The following is a 21,210-nucleotide window of genomic DNA, read 5'->3' on the forward strand; positions in this document are numbered from 1 at the left end:
CAGTAGCAGATGTAGAAGAAAGCATATGTTTATTTTTTTTCTTTCCGATGTATTATTTATCATCAGTTATGCAATCTGCTTGTGAAGTGCAGGCTGTGGACTGGACTACTGTTTTGTGCAATTAATTAGGTAAAATAAATAAATTACAATGAATCTTGAATGACAAATGTTTTTCTCCCACGATCATCATTTTTTTACCATCCTTTACCATCTGTTGTTAAAAGAAGAAGAAAAAAGAGGAAAAGCTCAAAGAGAAAAGGCTGGGACATCTAGAAAACAGCAGGTAACCATATCAAATACCTTTCACTTCAAACCAAATAAAGTTATTAGTATTACTAATTGTGGACCCAGGGACCGAGTTTATTAGAACAGCAACGGAAGACCAAGTACTTTGTTTTCTCAAACAAACAAATAAATACAATTGCCTATAATTATGTGCAAAAGCAAAAAAAAAAAAAAGCTGAGCACAATAACTGAAAAACAGTGCTACCTTTCCATTATAAGAGCACTGCACTCTGCCATCTTGGTCTCACCAGTATTGGTAACACACACTAACCAACTCCTCCACCTCGTTGACTTTAAACCGCAGTTAAGTAAATACATATATTTTAAAAAATCTACTAAATATTCCTCTACAACATTCTCTAAAATTAACAATAATAACAACTTACTTGAAGAATGTTTTTTTTTTTTTTAATACTAACCCAGGCTCTCCAATGTTTAGTCCAATCATTAGTTCAGTTCAGTTCAGTTCATTAAAGGGTTGTCTTACTCCACCACAATTATTGTTAGTAGTAGTATTAGTATTATTATTAAGATTTCTCCATCCTCCATTGCTGTAAATTGAGCAGCAATAATAGCCAGAAACAAAACTGGCTTATCAGGATGCTACAGATAGCTCAATTAAAAGCCTTTTGGCCATTGTGGCTTTAGATCTGTAATGCCTCTGAAAAAAGCATTTTCTAAATCTGATTTCTTAAGTATTTTAGGAAGCAAATGCCAAAGACCGATACTCATTTGCTTCTTCCATTATAACGTATGAAAAATAAATGACATAATGAATACTTTAAGTACCATATTTTAGCAAAGGTATATGTATATATTGACATTTAGATTCAGTCCACCTGTCTCACAAATGTCATATTTTATTTAATGTATTAATGTAAATTATTAAACACCCAAAAGTACCTTATTGTCAAATCCTAAATAATGCTGAATCAATAAACTCTGAAACCAGACAACTACCACCCAAATCATTTTTACCACGGTCTCAAAACAGGCCTTATTTATACTGCTGATAAGGTAATAAAGGAACAGTTACAATAAAAAATCACTGCAGCGCTAATAAGATGCTAGATGGCAAAGCCATTGATATAATTAATGGCTATGCTATCTCGATTAAATGTTATTTACACAGACCACAAAAGACAAGTGATTTAATCAGCAGGGCTTTCAGCAATCTGAATGCACAGAATAAATGTTTTGACTAGACAACCTTCAGTAAGACATGTTTCAGCATTAACCGATATAATTGTTTCAATATGAGTCACAACCTTTTGACTGCATGGGGAGTCAGTTTGTCAGCTGTATTGTTTAATTCATGGTTAATTTGAAAGGTACCATTAAATTAACATTAACCGTGATCCTGCCTAACAGCAGTCTTGCATTGACGGCTGTGATTTGCAACAAAAACAGTCTCCCTTCCCCTCATATAACATAATTTAAGCTTCCTAAGTATAACAAACAAATCCAAATAAAAAATAACAGTTATATCCTTAAAGCGTTGGCAGGGGATCAAATCTATTGAAGTAAAGTATTTACTGGCACACATATGCTTTCAAAATATGACCAAGAGTGAATTTATGGGAAATTTCCAATGAGTTTCTGCAAAATTAGTGATGTTTGCAGAAGTGCTGTAACTAAGAATCCTGTGTTTTTTATGTATATTTTGTATTGTAATGTCCATTTTTAGACTGCAGTAGCTGCCAACTTTTCAATAGCAATTATTCTAAGACTATTTTCAGTACTGCTAATGTAAGTAGGATTATGCATTTTTGTGTTTATATTCACCACAAACTGAGACGAGAACAGACATTTCACTTTCGGCACTATGTGCATGAAGATGCAAATTATCCACAATCAGAATTCCCCGTAGTGCAGATGCATCCTTCATCAGCTCAAGTTGTGTACAACCCAATTTAAAACCAACCACCATAGCCTGAAACCTTCCAAACCTCATGTTCAACACACTTAGATACCACACATCTCTAAATAGGCAAGGGAAATTAATGAAGCATACAGATGAAGAACCATTTATGCATCTCCAGGTATTCTGACATATCCCCTCCTTCAGCCCTTTAATGGATAAATCGAGACTACAGAAAAAATTTAACTTGTTCTGCATCAATGCTTTGATTGTATTAAACCATTATATAATAAAATAATGCTCCAAAACATCTTCCCAATGGCACAAGGCCAACAAAACACACCAGACTGTTGATGTAACCTCCTAGAACCCAAGGAACGTGTCTTTCGACATGCTCAAGCAATGTACTGACTTCACGTTCTGATGTTTTCTGCAACACCCGGAAGCAGTGTGACATTTAAAAAAACATGGGTGCACCATTACTGATCAGTAGTAGCTGTTCTATAATGCTCCTCCTCGGTTTCGGTAACTTTCCATTCAAAGTAGGCCCGATGCCACAGCAGTCACTCTCATTAACACTCAGAAGTTCAGTAGTTCCAGGTGATGGAATTCCCCACTGCAAATCTGAGCTCCCCGTCCCCTCAAGGACTCTGCCCTTTAACAATGAATGTCAGCCAAGCCCATTATCTGTGTTCCTGAGCCATTATTGGAGACTCTGTATCTGACAGACATGACCCTTCACCTTCCATAGGTTTTTTTTCTGAATGTTTGGACAAAGCAGCCCAAGAACCGCTTTAGCTAGCTTTATGTTTTAAACACATTTCTTTCTGTAAGACATTCTCTTCTCACCAGTGTCTTTATGAAGCATAAGCAGGACTGAAAATATGGCCCTTCCATGTGGAAATCTGTTAAACTCTAATCTGTCTCAAGATTATTTCCATTCTTCAAAGGTGGTACATAGAATGATAGATATATAAAACTAGCCAAATTACTTTTATCAGTATAATACTTCCAAAGAATAAAGTCTGTTTTTTCTATCTTCAATCAATAGTCACACCCTTCTCAAGTGTTACCACTTGCTAACAACCTGTAACAATGTAAAGTGTCCAACACAAAACTGTACGTAAATATTTATGACTGAACTTTAAATGGGAACATATATCCAAGTGAGTTCATACACACAATGTTGCTAACTACCAATCTAAGAAACAGGTAGCAAACACTAAAAACAATATATGGAAGAGCACAGGGAAGACAAAAAATAACAATTTACTTCCGTTAAATGAATTATACTTGATTGAAACAAAAATAGAAAAATACACACAATAACAACTATGAATCATAACACCAGTGGCCTGAAATGGGGATGGGGAAGGGGCAGGCTGATTCCTTGCATTTTCTCTTTGCTCAACAATGTAGAAAGAACAATCTCTCATGTTATCTTACCTTGATTGTGCTCAACCCATAGCCAGACTCTAGGGTTAATCAAATGGGATGCTGGCCAATGTTAGATAATCCAGTTGAGGATATTCTTTTAAAACAACTTCACGTCCAAGTGTGACACCTGTGCTTTTGTGTTGGTGTTTTGCGGCTTCTTCTCCAGCCTAAAAGTCAAGGTCTGTGATCATACAGTCCAGGAGGGAAACAAAGTGTTGACTCAGCTGGACAGACAGGTGCTCACAACTGGGAAACATAAAATGTCACGTATGGCTTTGACAGCTGAAACAAAAATGTTAAGTTTCTACCTACATCATTTATCAACAGAAACGAATCCTCAAAATACAATTTCATTTACAAACATTGTCCACAATTAGTTACTTGAAACTAATGAAATGAATAAAGAAATGTGCAAAACACATTACGTAACCCATTACCTTTAAGAAGTGAGTGCTGCATATAAAGTTAAAGAAATTGTATTATAACAAGCATGTTTATAATGAAGTCCTCCTTTCCACACTATCCAGATTATGTTATTAATTGTGTTAACACCATGCAGAGGTTTGCAGTAAGGTACCCAAAAGCACACTGGGAAAAAAAATATGACACTGTTTAAATAAAGTGTGTTTATCAGCAAAGACTGTTTAAGTAAATCACAGATTGACTAGTAGAATTCCATTGGTTGTACAGTATAAATAAAGAGATCTGATGCTCAATTATTAAATGAAAAGCTATTTATATGTTAAATAGCTGGCCTTATTACATGGAGAGGGATTGCTTATAAAAAAAGATTTTAAGCAGGGACGGCAAGGAAATTGACTATGCTGAATTATCTAAGAATAGTAATACCTATTTGTTAAAGGTGTCTAACTCGGGGGATGCTCCAATCTCTTCCATCTTCATTACACTGAGCAAACACACACTGCAGACTACAATACCTGCGAGTAATCAGCATCAGAGCAGAGTATCCCAGATAGTGTATTCCAGTATTATCTCCAAAGGAGATTGTCAATTTAATGAAAAAAATGTATGAGGCAAGGTATTAATGTAAATATTTTCCATGAAGCAGCTGCCCAGAATGCAGCAAAGTAAAACATTAAATTAAAACCATATCAAAAGTACAATTGCAGATACATCTTGCAGTTACATGGTACTGCTTTGTAATTAATTTCCGTGTCAATCTGAAGAACAAAGGATTTCTTGGAAAGGATGATTAGGAAGCTGTATTTCAGCGGAGTAAAATCAGGTGGGTCCAAGCTTCAAAACAACTAAAACTGTAAACCTTTTGAAGACATATTTACATCTATTTTTATCTATGAGGAAACCAGTGTGTGGGGAAAATATAAACAAACATCAATGCAATCATTATTGCACAAAAGAAATAGCTTTCTATTATGAGATATTATGTATAACTCTACTGAACTAAATATCTTACCAAGAAACTGAACCAAAACTTAAAATATTATACATTATATAATATTATATATTTCCAGTTTAGTTTAACTTTTTAAAATCTATCAGAAGTTTTACAGTAATAATAATAATAATAATAATAATAATAATAATAATAATAACTACTCGCAGGATACTGACATTATGCACAATATGTGCACCTGTTCTTCAAAATGCAAACATCTAAACACCTGACAGTTCTCAAACACCGAACCCTGATAGCCAGAAATTGTGATTGATGTAAACGTAGACAAATCATAACCTTGACCTGCCCATCACAAATTACCCATTTTTACCCTATCACTTTAAATTTTAAAGTAGTAGAAAGGGGCCAACAATAAATTAAACCACAACAATGTAGAAGTTTGTAACTTATGATCTGTGTGGGGGGGAGGTCAACATTTGATTTGGCCATGGTCTTCATTATTTTCATCATTGCTTACATTCCATTTGTGGTTAATTAACCATACAGATGTGACTAAATGTCTGTGCAGATGTTTTTGATAATCAGACATTAGTGCTGGAGCACAGAAATACCCCGATACAGAGAGAACGGTACATAATCTCTGCTCTTCTAGACTGCTACTGAAATGGACGGATTCCAGCTGCAAATCCATAAACACCTTCATGGAGTTGTGCCCAACCCTGGCCCTGTGGAGCCCCACTCCATTCGGTATTATAGGTCACCCAAATCACCAATTTCTAAACACTGGGAACACATTGACTTGAACACATAGTGATTGATAAATTAAGCTAATCTGGTCCTTGAGGACTGGGGGTTTTCTGGTGATTGTTCCAAATAATCTCTAAATGTACAGAAACAAGGAAACAATTTATCATAATTAATTTGTCCATGTCTTTACAGATTCAAGGGCAGCCTATAAAAACCTGCTGGTTTGGGGTTCTCCAAGAGCAGGTCTGGACACCCCTGCCTTAATGTAATAATGATTGATATTTTCTTAAATTACTTTTTGATTAGTAAGGACCCTGTCCAACCAGCCTGAAGCTTGTGCTCCTCCAATCTACCTTTATTTAATTTGTATTTTCTTCCAGTGCATTCCACGGTTTATCCTTTCTATTATATTGTTCCTTTTTCACTTCCCTGACAAGATGATTCCACAGACGAGTGATGACAAGAAACGCACAATCTGTGAGATGGTCAAGACCAGTTAGGCCTTTTTCCTTTAATCTTGAATTATTATTATATATTTGCATTCATATCTGAAATAGTCAGTGGTTACACAGCAGTCTGACTACAGCAGCCCCTCACTGCCCCTCACTGCGAACAGGATCACAAACCACCCTGCATAACTGCCAGTTTGAGAATCTGCCCAGTTCACACTTACCCATGCTGGAGTTAGAGCCAGGATCTCCTGCCAATTATAATCATCCCACTCCTGGTAAACTTTTCCCAAATTTAAGGCTCTCCCTATGAATCTCACCCACGCTTTACACCACAGTCAGCAAAATATACTTGTTTTAAAATGCTTGCCCACTGTTTGTGCTCACTGTTCTGAAGATCAGATTTATTTTGGATTCTTGGGGGTATCTGAAGGGAATGTTTGCACAGGTTAACAGCCTTAGTAGCAGCCAACAAGTAAAAGGGGTCATTCGAAACACAGGCTCCTGCTACTGCAATCACTGCTCATTTCACATACATATAATTACTCAACACTAATATAAAAACAGCAATTATACCGTTTTATCATACTGTTCTCAAATTACACATAATGGCCCAATTTTAATTTGCCCATCTATGTACATAATTAAGTCATTTACAAGGAATATAAATGAGCTGCACACATCCCTTCAAAAATATTATGAAAAGCAATCAACAAATATCGCATTTATCCTTCATCACAAATTGCAGGGCACTGAACTCCAATGTCTTCCCTTTTGACAGGTATTGGAGAAAAGAGGCAATAACCTTAATCCTACTTCAATATTTGAATAAGGGGGTAATTAGGTATATTCAACAAGTACAGTGCACTGACCCAACAACTGAATGTGTCCAGAGATCAGAATGAAGGCATTTAATACTAGGTTTGCCTGGGAGTCTCCAAAAGCAGCCTAAATTATGTATAAATGGGAATCAACTATCAATCAAATAGGTTTTAGTTCTTTATTTCTTACTAATATGGTTACAAATTAAATGTAAGTAGCCTCTGCATACATTTAGCACATTAGCAATAAACAAAAAAAAAAAAATTAACTTACGTTTTGAGATTTCATTTGCTTCCTCCACAGCACTGGTGTCCTTGGGTTTTTCCAACTGCGCACTACCTTCCTGTTCCGGCTCCTTGGCTGAAAGAATGAAAAATGTATCTTATATTTTGAAAGTGTAGGGCAGCACAGTGCAATCGGTGTCAGCTACACTGAATAACAGGAAGAGCATTGCAAGTATTAAATGCTTCATATCACTAACATTACATTTACTGTGAATATTAAACATAGATATCACTTGAATATTTCCTTTTCTTTTTGAAACTGTGCATCAAATTCACACCCAGCAGGGTTCTGAGTAACAAAGCATTATATATTCCATATGTTGCTGCAAGTGGTTATTTATTGTCAGTAATTTGTCTTCTCATTGTTCAAATCCTGACCAGTCTTTAACTCAAAGCTTTTATGGCTCTTACATTTTAAAGGGCTTACAACATTAAATATGATCCTCAACTTGTTTTATTATACTTCTTTTTTAAATCTCCAGCTCAATTTTTAATCATAAGAAAATGTGTTCAGGACTTAACAGGATATGACGATTTTGGTATCCATATTTAAGGACTCTGCAAAGATTAAGTGTGAATATCATCCCCAATGGAACACCAACTCGAGTTTGATACTTTACATTAAAAGTCAAGAGACAATGCCTACATTACCAAGTTGATTTGGTGAAAAACCAGTAGTCGTCCTGCTCAGAACCCTGCTGGTGATGCTCTAAAGTTTTCTCTTTACGTGGACTGTTACAGGTACTGAGTCAATAAAGTAGTCGCTTGAGAAGTGAATGAGACATTTGTGTGCGAAAATACACTGTCATGTTCATTGATCTGTTAATAAATGCACCCCTACAGACAGAATGGTTATATAAAACAAATGAATGGCATTATTGCAGATAACACAATGTTTTTTGTGATAGCACAATCAATACTGATGTGTTTGACATTTAACCAATAACACTGAGTATGAGTCTTTATTTGTTTGCCTGCGCACTATATGACCCATGTTACAGCCAGAGAACACCTACAGTACCAAATATAGATCCCCAGTTGCTGAGGCAATAAGTAACAAAAAAAAAAACATGGGCACCACTGGTACATTACTGTATTTACAAAGTAGGATTGACCTTGAGCTTACCAGTAAACTAGCCTTCTCTGGTCCTAACTGAATGCTAGATGGAGTCTTTGGAAGCTATTACAACTATAATGCAACAGTGAGGTGATAAGTGAGGTCACTGTGCTCTTTTTGAAGAATGTTTTTTTTAAGCTCACAAGATTTACTTACCAGTGAACTTAGCTCGCAAAGGCTTGCTTTCTTGGTCTCCCTTCACAGCCATAACTTTGACTGTATACTCCTTATTGACAATGACACCATCAATGATTACTTTGTTGTCCCCCTTTGCAAGTTGTAATTCATGTGCCTTTCCCCCTGCAATGAAAGACAATAGAAGATTAATACAGGGTATGTGTTTGTATCCTGACCTGTATCGCCAAGTCCCAAGCATTATAACGTAAGACACCTCCACAACTATCAAGGTTTCAAGACCAGCAAGAACCCTACAGTTCTTATGTAACCCTGTTATTACAGTAAATTATCCTTTGCTGCAGAAGGTCCCTTTAGCTCTGTGCATGTTGAAGGGGAATTAGTCAGAGCAGATTTCCCATCATTATAATCTAATGCATAGTTTTGTCATAGCCACATTTCTCACGTATGGCTTTTGTGGATATTTGTTCAAGGACAGATGTCCTAGTCAAGTGCAGAATACACTTTGAAAATCTTCAACTGTGTCCGATCCAGAACCACAAAAATATATACATGTTCTTGCTTTACTGAAATGCATCTGGATATAGTATTTTTGTTAAATGTCCCCGCTTTGCATTGTGTGTTTTCATAAAGGTATTTTTCATATTTATTCTTCCATATTATTATAAGACATTTCAACAAGTTATTCCAATGTACATATGACAAAATAAGGGTTTCCTTTCTTTATTTTAAATTAGATATCTTCCTCTGAAAAATGAAACAGAGCTAAAGTTCCTGCATTTCATTTCATAATTTTACAACACTGCTCCTGTTAGAGTAATAAGTAATTGACTACGTATGTTGCCTATGTGCAATAAATTGTAAAACTTGAAACAAAAAAATGATCTTGTCGGCACAGTATATATGCCAATAGTAATTGTAGGCTTTCAGGGGGAAAACATGCCATAAGAATAAGAATTGCATCCATTGCATTTCAAGATTAGAATCCACTCAGGCACAGCAAATAGGCGGGGGCCTCTTGGTAATGTCTAAGATCATTAAGAGTAAATCCTGATGTGTTTTGTGCTCCTGGGCAAGCATTCTACTTCCAGAAGGCTTTGTCTGGTCATTTCTCTTTATTGATACACAAAGAAGGTGCAACAAAAGAGGGTTTATATTTTTTAATTGTCTTAATTAGATCATGTATGGGATCTGGAAGAATCTTAACTGGATCTCAATCCCAAATTACATTTTTAACCCAGGATCAGAGCTCAGAAAAACTCTGGGAGCAGATCCTTGCTCTCTCCGGCGAGTGCACAAGTTGGGACTTGATCTGACGGCTGAAGTCTTAAATCACATATGCTGCTCGACAATCCTCAATCTGTTGCACCGTTTATTGCTCATCTCTTTAAGTCAACCACACAACCACTTCTTCACTTAAATAAAGCAGACTGATTAGATTCACAACCTACAATAGTTTTTTTTTTTTTCTTTAAACCTCAGCAATAAAAACGTTTCAGCCTGGTCTTTTATGGGCCAATTATGATGATTTAAATTCTGGGGTCATGGTGGTCAACTGAAAAGAAAAAGTATGCATTGGAGGGATAGCGAAAAGAACCCTTTTTGTCAAGGTTCTCAGAGCAAGGTGATGGATTCACACAAGTGGATTTAAAAAAAGTCCAAGACTTGCAAATTCTGTTACCTATGACATATTTGAATCAGATATGAATATGGAAGGAAGGGTTATCCATTTATGTGGTCTATGGTTGTGGACACAAAAGACATAGCGAACGGATCCCAGAATTTCAACCATCAATTTCTTGAAGGAACCCTTTAGTTCAGCTATATGGCTAGAAAGCTTGTCCCATACTCCCACAACTCATGTATCACAAAGCAGTGTCTCTTTATCTCAAATGAAAAGTATTTTTAATTTCCAATTCTGCCTTCTGCTACTTGTTTCATTGTGCAGACTGAAGTCATCCTTGTGGTTGACCTCGTCCATCCCATTTCACATTTTGAAAACCTGAATCAAACCCTGTCATAACCTCGTCTGTTCAGGTCTAAAGAGAAGCCGTTCCTTTAAAGTCTGCATACGACATTCCTTTGAAATTATTCTGGTCTGCCATAGTCATATTACTACCCAAAGGAATGCTCTCTGCTTCAACCAAAGGACCAAAACCAAGTTACCCAGCTGTTAGTCGGCTGTTTTTTCATATTCTGTATAAAACAATAAAAATATGAAATACTTATACAGTAGTTCAGCATGTTTTTTCCTCAGTTTCATGGCAGTAACAAGGCAGGAGTTTGCTCCCGGTCTGTCAAAATTATATGTCCAAATATCAAACCTGAATCGCTGTAAAATTTAGGAGCAAATGAAGGTATGTCACATATATTATTAATGATGTTCTTACAAAATATGACTAATGACAACTTACGTCAGAATCTTAATGCTTAATCTTTTTTACAGGTTAAAAAGCTTAAGATGTAGGATTTCCTAAGTGAAATAAGACTGTAAATGAGTATAAATGACTTTGAAATCCATATATGGATTAAGATAACATATCATACATATCTATAGTTTAAATTCCTATTTTGTCATCTTCTACAATTCCATTCTCTTATCTTTTGACTCTCTTGGTCTAGTTCCCTTTTATATGCTGTATACAGTGCTTTCTTTCTCTTCATATATGTATTTTTTCTAAAAGACAAGAAGAGTCCAGAAACTACACAATTATGAGACCAGAATTTAAAATGAAAATGAAAACTGCATATTTAATGCCAAGGACATGAGGAATTCACAAGAGTGGCATAAGAAACATACCTAACGCTCATGAACAATAGATGATGATTTCACAGTATCTACAAAATGTGTTTTTTATAAGTCAATTAAGTGGTTGAATAGATTATAAGCCTTGACTTGTTTCTGGCAATGTATCGTTATGGATTTAACACATGGGAAATTAGTATGATTCTGCGCTATGCTTTTTACTCCAGTAAACTTGTGTGCCATTATTGTGGGGTATGTTCAGCAGCAATCAAGTAAGATTGGATATCCTGGAAATGTTAACTGACACTCTGGATTTGTCCGAGTGAGTCACCACTCTTCCTCAGATCAGAAGTGCGTAACTACCAGAGAACAAGCAGTTTGTCATGAAAACCACAGGACAATGAATTAAAATGTTAGCTATGGTGGAAAGCAGAGAGACATATTTGAGAATGACCCCGCTCTCTCAGTTTCTTCCAAATACATTCTGATTTCCACACCAATAACACATTTAGATCACAAAATAAAAACAAGAGACATAAATTAATTAAATTTAAAGCAGATCCTCTTGTATGAGAGTGAAATCTGAACTGTTTAAAAAACAACAACCATAGTGTGCACCTGTACTCTGTAGAGTCAGAGGTTTCACACAATGGAATAAAGGTGAGCTCTTCAAAGGAAAGTCAAGGATCAGTTAACGCATTCAAGCAACCTTCATTGTTAATGGCGACTGATTTAACAGTCAGTCAAATTAAGCAGAGCTTTAAAATTCAGGAGAAAGGGTTGGCTTCAGTAAGCTCTCGGTGCACAGCATTAGTGCCAATCTAAAATAGTGCTTTGATCTAAGAAAGCTGAAAAAGTTTCTGTCCAAAACTATTCTTGTTTATCTTATGTCTTTAGGAAATGGTTCTCTCGGTTTTGACCTGTGAGCAGGTGTATTTGGAGTTTTTTTTTTTTTCTGTGTTGACATTACACAATGTCCAGCAAGGTAAACAAACATGGTCACTGTGTTCCCATGTACTATCGTTTCTGCTTCCATGCTGATGTTTCTCAACAATGTACTTTGCAAAACCAAGGTAACTGAAATTTGTTACATGATTAAAATGAAAACAATATTCTAATACTTTCACTCCGACAAAAAAAAAATGCATTCCCTGTTCAAATCCAATCTGACTGAGAGCAGGAACTCTGTGAGATTTGAAATAACGCAGAAGTTTTTCTGGTCATAGCTTTAGGAAGGAGCAGATACACTGTTGCTCCAAGTGGCAGTTTAACGATAGCCAGAGTATGTAGGAATCTCCATACCACCGACAACTGGTATGTACACATATGGTTTTTAAAGGAGCTCAAGAAAAACAAAGCTCATGAACCCAATCTTACCTTCTTTTGTGAAATAAAGGAATTTATAGCTTTCAAAATCTCCTTTGGGTTCCTTCCATGTAACCAGCAACCTGCTGGGAGACAGCAATTTGAATCGGAGTCTTCTCGGAGCAGCAACTGAAACAAAGAGGCACAAAAAAATCCCCCATCAATAACGAGCCAGTCGCACCAAAAAATTGAATAAATCGAAATTATATTCAAAATCACCAGGGTTAGATATACTAGCAGGCGACGGCAGGATTAATAAAATAGAGAAGGAAAGGTATGTCACTAAGAATGTTATTCCCACTATGTTTTCCACAACAGAGAGGCAGACTACAACTTGACAAGAGACGACAGAAGATGCCACAAAGGTTACATGGAAGACTAAGTCATATTCTCTTTCACAGAAGTCAGAAATTCTGCTGAGGATTAGCATATGAGCTGATGGCAATAGTTAAGTATCCAGTGGAAATCGTGAGTTTGTTGCTTCATGCTTCCTAAGACCAGTTCGGTCATTTATTGAAATGTCAGATCAATTTAGTCATACAATACATATAATGGGTAAGCATGAACTTCTAATCAGGGTCTGTAAAAAAAAATGTGCTTCCTACTGGATTTGTTTTTGGAGGAGATCTTGACTATTAAACTAAACAGTTTTCAAAGGACTGTTCTCAATTCAGTTTCATGTAATCTATTTTCAAGAATATATATTCCAAGTTTGTTTTTGTGGAAAAGAGAATATGACTTGTTACTATAAATGTAAAAAAAAAAAAGGAATAGTCTTCCCCAGGTCTATTCCTGTTAAGAGAAACACAGCTCTGTAACTACAACAGCGTAACACTTTCACCATTCCTCTTTTCTAAATTAGTTCAACTACTTGTGTAAGCATCACCATAACCAAGACTAACACATTCCCATTTAGTACTGAGGCAGTTGGTTTCTAAAATATACATGGACAGCCCCACAAACACTAAGTGTTTGTGTCATCTTGTACTGCTGTTACACAGCAGACAGGAGATTGGGTGCCAAAGTATTCTTTACATACCTACACATTATAGAATTAAACACTACTTTTTTGTTGGGGGGGGTGGGCAGAAGAAAGGGAAATTTTGCGTCAAGGGGATACATGGATTAAACAAATAACAATAAGCTAATGAAGACTTGGCAGTCTAGGTATGTAAAAGCCTACACTTTGGCACACATAAACAAACACTGAAATAAACAGGTATGGGTTGAGAGTGGGGCGATTATTTTGGAAATAATATTTGTAGATAGATAAATTATAAGAAGCATATGATACCAAGCTCACCAACCTGAGATAGGGGATGTGTACTCTGCAGCAGTTTATTCGTCGTGGCGCAACAAAATCTCCCTTCGCGGGGAAAAATGAGTCCAAATTCAGCCTCAAAATGAATTTACGCACTCTGGAGACGGGCAGTGCTTTTTTTTTCAACCAGAGTACCTTTGCAGCATAGCTGAGTTGCCACCTGTGGCACCCACGAGAGCTTCTCAAACAACCAGATTTTGCACAAAAATAGTCCAGAAGAAATAGAAATTCAAATTACGGCTTGGCATGCAATTAACTTTCCAGGCCAGAGGCAGCACGCAGGCAGCACGCAGGCATCGAGTGGTGGGCTACAAATTCCTTTGGCGGTTTCCATTTTTAATTTCAGGTCGTCACATATGAACTGAGTTAACAACTGAGGCATGAAAAACACTCTGATAAACATTTAGCATACATGTGCTTCGAAATGGGCACCAAATGCAATAAGGCATTTGTGGAATATTTGTACGTCACCTTTAAGCCATGAATAGTTTAAAAAGTACATGTTATGTGCATTAAACAAATATTCATAAAGAATTCCTCAGTTCATGTGGAAATAGGGTTACAATTTAGAGCTCCAAACTAATAATTTATAGCATGCCTTCATGCTAGATCATACTCCACATTTTCTCTACCCAATAAAATGCTTGCCCTGTGGCTTTACATTAATTTACCAAAATGACATTTTAGGCAAATTAAGGCTTCAATAGATGTCAGGAACACTCTTTTTATGAAAAAATATATAAACTGTATAATCTGTAAATTAAGGAATTGCCACACGCACCAAAAAAAACTGTAACTCAATGTGTCTTTGATGTGGTTATCTTTAATCCACTTAGAAGAACTTCTAAACTGGTTGATTACACTCTTACCCAAACGCCTTCTGAGCTTTTTATCATCTTTACTGCACTTGCTTACCTGTCAGTGGCTTGAATTGTGAACCCTTTACATTTTGCTTGAAATATTAAGTCTTTGCAACAGGCTCTTTCCACACCAAATAAGCAGTGATCAAAGCTAGGGAGTACTTAGCTGACATAAGACATGGTTAACGTTCAGTAGGTCAGTGTACCACACAGGATGTGTCATGTGCTTAGTGAAGAAATTGTTCTGTCATCCTCTAAGAGAATTGTGTGCGCCCACATATTACTCTTTCTACTGAGTTTGGAAAACCGGGGGGCGGGGAGTATGAAATGAGTATGGTATTGGAATTGTTACTTTTTTTCTTCCACCTTATGGACATTTGGAATTTAACTCTCCCAATAAACACACACACAATCATTGATATACATATATAAATATTGTTGCAGTGACCAAACAGCCAAAAAACACAGACAGCTGGCCGTGATACATACACAACTACCCATTTTACTAGGGGCAGAGAGGCTCACTTTCATGGGAACATATTTGCACATGAGAATGACTTTGAGGAAACTGATTTAGACTGAGATCCACTGATGGCTAGTTTAACCATCCCAATAATTTAACTTCAGACTTGAGACAGATTTCAAACTCATCCCACAGAATAGTTTGAGAGATTAGTCACCTAACCATCATCTGGGTATGTTCTTCCTTCACTCCACACAAAAACTGCAAAACTGCAGGAAAAATGCAGAGTCTCTAAAGGTTAGTAGCCAGAGCTACAGTCACACTGCCTGGAGCATTGGGAGGAAACCAACTATTGTGCATGAAGTTGACGCTGGTCCCACTGTTCATTCAGGCCCCAGGTTCTCATCTTGGAACATCCTACACAGGTGCATATATTGAATGAATTGCAAGGAGCATTTTAAAGTTAGCTGAAGTTAATTGGGACCTCGATCTAAACAACCAAAACCTGAATCCTCTCATCAATGACCTAGTGCAAAACAGGTTAGAAGACAAGTATACATCATCAATATGTTTAAAGCACACAGGTGAGCGTGAAATACAATCGCAAAAATAAAAATCATGATTTAAAACAATACAATGGTGGTGAAATGCCTTGGACAAATCTGCACATCAGAGAAGAAGACATCTTTTTGATTTCATGACGTTATTTACCTTGACCCTGGGCCTGGATGGAAAAATGTGCAGCGACTGCAAGAAAGACAATAGGACACCACGCCCGTATCCGGAGTCCAAAAACCCTCATCCTTATCACTTTACTGTTGGGGAGATCACCTGAAAAGACACAAGAAAGCGTTCGCTGAATGGGAGCGACAGCAGAGAGGGAAATCTTCAACGTTGCTATTTAACGGTGAGTCACGTAGACAGAAAGGTGAAGAGGTTTACTATGGGGTGTGTACAACACTGTTTTAATAATGACAGAGGGACCAGAAATCCTGAACTCACCTAGCGCCAAGGAACAGTTAAAATCAAAAGAATTTTCTAGAATAAAAACACGCCATCTGGTCCATAATAGCTCCTCTAATTTAGACGATCCTGGAACTTCATCAAACTGGTCTTGAATGCTCTCAGTGTTTTATATGTACTTGGAAGGCTAGACAAGGTAGGCTATTCCAAGCATTTGCACAACCCTCAGAACAACAATAAACACAAACAAACAAACAAACAAACACACATACAAATCTACCTACACATATTCAGATTTTCAATTTAAAACGTACTGAAATGTATCCATTAAATGTTAATTGCATTACCATTCCCTGCACTTATTTTTGTAACACAAACGCAGTTAAATCCCAATTTTCACTGTGTTTGTTCATTATATATCAACATCATATACCCAATGTGACACGAAAGGTGGGTTATGAAGCCTGAGATTGATACAGATCCTGCAAAAGATTAGTGACAATTTCCAGAGCTGTACACGTCAACATTATTATTAGCACAATGTTTTAATTATTTCTAACTTGTTACAGATACATTGCGTAGTATAAATCGTCTACAGCGACACTCTAGTTGCATTTTGTGCATTAATATCCATTACCAATACTAAACTCTAGAGGAAGGAATGGTATGGGGGGCAACAACTGTGCGTAAAAAGGGAGATGGAAAATATAGAGAAACAAAATACTTTTTTTTTCTTTTATCTCACAATCAAACTTTTCCAATTTCGCTTTTTTTTTCGTTTTGAAGTTTCTCCTTGTGTGTACCCAAGCAGACCATGCAAACGTTATTCATGTATTCCACCTGCCATGCTTTGCATGTAACACCACTGTTATTACCGAGTATCAAAGCAGTTTCTTCCCAGCCACACTGAAGACCATCCCGCTTGTGTCGTTGCAACACGTCCTGCGCTCGATACATTATAGCACTGTGTTCACGTTAAGCCCTATAGGAAACTGTATCTTCAAATGGCAAACTCTAATCCTGAACGGAATACGATCAAAAGAAGTCTAAAGCTCTCCATGCTTCTACATGAACACAAGCTAAGTTCACAGCACAAAGTGAGACAAAGTGTTAATTTAAGGCACATCTATCTGTCGCCATAGAGATGTATAACTAGTGTGTGTGCGCGTCGGTTTCAATATTGCTAATGAATGATGCTTATGCAATTCATACACTGCATTTATTCAAACTTCTGATTCACTCTTACATTGACAACTCTGGATTTTGTTTCTCCTCCAGACATAATCATGAGAAAATGTTATAACTATACGGTCATGTACAGACTTGATCAAGAAACGGTGTTTGCATGTCTAATGCAACTCTTCCCGAATAGCCAGATACTAAAGTGTCCTTTTTTTCTCTCTCTCTCCGCAGAAATGATACAATCCAAGACGTGTCAGATATTCAGTGCACCACTTTGCATGATTGCAATATTATGCGGGAAAAAAGTTACATTCGAAGTCAAGCATGCATGCATGGTATTAAATTACATTCAAAATATAGCGCACATAATTAACCAATTTACGCTTAGGAAAACAATAATGTTAATCACTTCTAAAATTAATATTTGGTTCATCATTTTGAAATGTAAATTGTAGTTTATTGGTTGCTTTTTGTTACCTGTCAAAAATAAATGAAATAAAAACCCTACCTTTTGGAGCATGTATGGTGTATTGTTTTCTCTCTAGAGACCGTCCACAATCCCACAGACTGCCTGCCTGCCTGCCTGCCTGCCTGCCTGCCTGCCTTTCCCGGCTACTGGTAAACTCTCGCCGTCTCCCCCTCAGTCAGTCCTGACTTGAGCTGAATGTGGGTGTTTCTCACGTCGTTTTTCACCCTTCCCTCCGGCTAGTCATTCCTTCACCTCGTTTCATCTGAACAGAGGAAGAAAAAAGAAAAAAGGCAGCCAACCAATTGCAGAAGATGGGACGATCTCCAGAGTACAAGGTAATATTTGAACGCCCTGGGGGCATCAATTTTAACTCCAGAGGTGAGCTTTATGCAAAGTCTTTTAAATCATGATGAAGACTAAGAGCTTCTTGTAAAATATATTTTTTTCAACCCCTTTGTAATGTTTAAGGCAACTGAATGTTAATTGCTCAAAAATGTATCATAATAATAGTGATAATAATAATGATTGTTATTATACTTATAATAATAATAAGATCAATAGTAGCAGTAAAAGTTATTTTCATCTGACTACACAGACATGTATATATAGACATTTCATGTAATTATTACTCTAAGCTATGCTGTATTGATGGTTTTCTCTGTCAAACAAAAATGTGTTGATAGGTGAGTCTTTTAAATAATGATGGAGTTACTTGTAAAAAAAAAAATCAAACACTTTGTAACTTTCAAACAATTGAATGTTAATTGCACAAACAATTGGAATAATATTACTAATAATAAGAAGAACATTAGTAGCACTAATAGTTATTTTCATCTTCTGACTACACACACACATGTCATGTAATTATTACTTTGAGCTGTATTGGTGGGTTTTCTATCAAACAAAAATGTGTAGATTGGTTTGGTTTGATAGTGTAACATTTAAAATAGAAACAGCAAGGACTAGAATGAGTGATCCGGGTTTGTCATGGAACGTGTTCAAAAATAATAATAAATCATTAAATAAAAGAGAAGCGTTGTATTTCTAGGAAAAGTGCTTATTTCAAGGAGAGGGAAATACTTTATGGTGTAATGGACAGACCCTGTAAAGGGATAGTTTTGAGAACTACTTGGCTGGGACCTACGTTTGCCCCCCTTTTTTTCATTAGAGAGATCGTGTGTTTGAAACTCTGTGTAAGTACAAAACCAATCTGGGTTTGCAGAAGCCTATCATTTTCCTGCAAGGCAAACTGCAAGCAGTCCAAAACTTGACATTTTTGTTCTCTCTGTGTTTATTCCCAAAGTAATAAATGTAGGGTACCAAGTGGAAAATTTGAATACACTGTAATTCTATCAATTATATTTCATTATAAAGAATTTGTATTAGCATTATTATGCCTCAAAAACAAAAAAATGTATCTGCCATGAAGGGATAGAAACAATGATGGCTTACCAGTTTACAGTAAGGATATGTGTCATATACTTTTAAAATGTGTACTTTTGGGGGAGCCTGTTCTGAACTTGCTTAATCAATAATGTTGCTTGTGAAAGAAACTGCTCCTTCTACCCCTCGGAAAAACAAAACTGATTTGTCAATTTGGACTATTTTTAAGTGGCCATTTTATTTTCATATTAACGCTGTTTTGTTGTACAGATTGCTGTACGTTTGCATAACGTGTTCTTATTACAAGAGAACACCTGTTATTAAAATTAAATTGCAGCATATCAATATTTAAAAGTTTGTGGCTCATTGAGTGTTCAAACCCTTAAAGTAAAGCATCTGGATCATGCATCTCTTTATACACATGAGTATTTGTTTGTTTAAATCTTTAACTTTTTCCCAATTGTAATTTACTTGCACTGGAACTCTGGGGAGGGTGTTGAATAGTCTTAAAGCTCAGATGCCCTGTGGCCGGGATTGCAGAAAGACCAAACAGTTTGAAAATATTTGGCTCATGACAAGGAGAAGTGGGTCAAACTTTGAGATGAAGGAATACCGGCCCATATAGGTAATGGTTTCTTAAAGCTTAACATATTTATAAGTCAGTGTTTGAGAGCCTGCAATATTGTGGTGTTTTCAGCACACACTCTCATAAGTGGTGGTTTATATTTTTAACTCCATTGCATACGTTTTGAATAACTTTAGGAGGTGTGACATATACATACACCCTTTTCATCAATATGAATCAGAGCAGAATGTCTGCAATTGCCCTGAAATGTTTGCACACTTCTCTCCAAGTGATTTTTATTACCTGTAAAAAATTAATTTGTGATATCTGTGATAGCATGTGGTGCATCTGATTGTGATTGGAAATATACCTTTGCATGTACTAGTATTTTATTTTTATTTTGAAGACTTCTTATACATTCTGAGATGTGAATTTGCTTGTATTCCAGTTGAGCATTAGAACAGAAGTGGATTACATTTTGGATATCTAAGACTACTTTTCTTTTAGTATTGACTCTCAGTGAAGTGCATGTTAATTGGTAATTCATTTAGTTATTTAACACCAGGTTTTCCCTAACAGATGACGCACATTCATGTAGTGTAAATGTTGCTGGGGTGTTTATCTATTCCTTGTCAAATAAAAAATGTGTGATTGTTGTATATAAGAGTGTGGGAATTATATTTTCTTTTAATACTTTTGTCTACCACGCACCTCGTCAGACTTCTTTGGATGTGGGTATGTTATTCTTGGTCTTCTAAGCGCCGTCCTCGCCTTGACACAAAAGCCCCTTTGCGTAATACAATCCTAAGAGCATGAAAAAACTAGATGACTCGAAGGTGAATGCGATTTAAGGTGTGGTTAGGGTGCGAGTTGTCTCATCTTTTCTGTGCCGTCTCAATGAATCAAGCTGAATTATAATGTAACATTCCAAATCAGTGCCAATAAAACAGGAAAAATAAATAAATAAAAGAGTGTAGAGATCCCATGCATCATAAAACACAGAAATGTCATCAAAATCCTAAGTAGGCCGACAAAATATAGATACGCCTGCCTAAATTCTCCCTGCCCTGTTTATTTCTTAGATATTAACTGTCCCCCATCTATTTCTCTCATGTAGGCAGTTCAATTTATCTTACTGTTATGTGGTGGCATTCAGCAAAATGGGCTCTGTTTTCCGCAAGGTCTGCATTTCACTGATTAATGTGTAGTTTGGCTTGTCATTATTGTGCAGCACCCAAGGTCTTCTTGGTTTATTAAACGTGCTAGATAAATATTAAAATCAATTAACGTGATACAAATGTATACTTGTAGGGGGCCTTTCTGAAACAAAAGTAATCACAACCACTTACTGTCCTTGCTCGCCTTGTTAGAATGGATT

General features: G+C 36.4%; 1 protein-coding gene across 3 annotated transcripts in view; it reads right to left on the reverse strand.

Annotated features, from left to right (window-relative positions):
• The window catches only part of col14a1a (collagen, type XIV, alpha 1a), a 98,944-nt gene extending 80,845 nt beyond the window's left edge, over positions 1-18,099 (reverse strand). Inside the window, exons 1-5 of one of the 3 annotated variants that reach the window (XM_066691295.1) lie at positions 17,924-18,099; positions 15,982-16,101; positions 12,639-12,755; positions 8,537-8,680; positions 7,253-7,339 (exon numbers count right to left, since the gene is read on the reverse strand). In XM_066691295.1, the coding sequence (XP_066547392.1) occupies positions 7,253-7,339; positions 8,537-8,680; positions 12,639-12,755; positions 15,982-16,072 (439 nt within the window). In that variant the 5' untranslated portion in view covers positions 16,073-16,101; positions 17,924-18,099. The remainder of the gene's footprint in view (positions 1-7,252; positions 7,340-8,536; positions 8,681-12,638; positions 12,756-15,981; positions 16,102-17,923) is intronic. The other 2 variants (XM_066691296.1, XM_066691297.1) reach the window with 2 other exon arrangements.
• Between the last annotated feature and the right edge of the window lie 3,111 nt (positions 18,100-21,210).

The sequence above is a fragment of the Amia ocellicauda genome, chromosome 18 (genome assembly GCF_036373705.1).
Source record: "Amia ocellicauda isolate fAmiCal2 chromosome 18, fAmiCal2.hap1, whole genome shotgun sequence".
Classification (NCBI taxonomy): domain Eukaryota; kingdom Metazoa; phylum Chordata; class Actinopteri; order Amiiformes; family Amiidae; genus Amia; species Amia ocellicauda.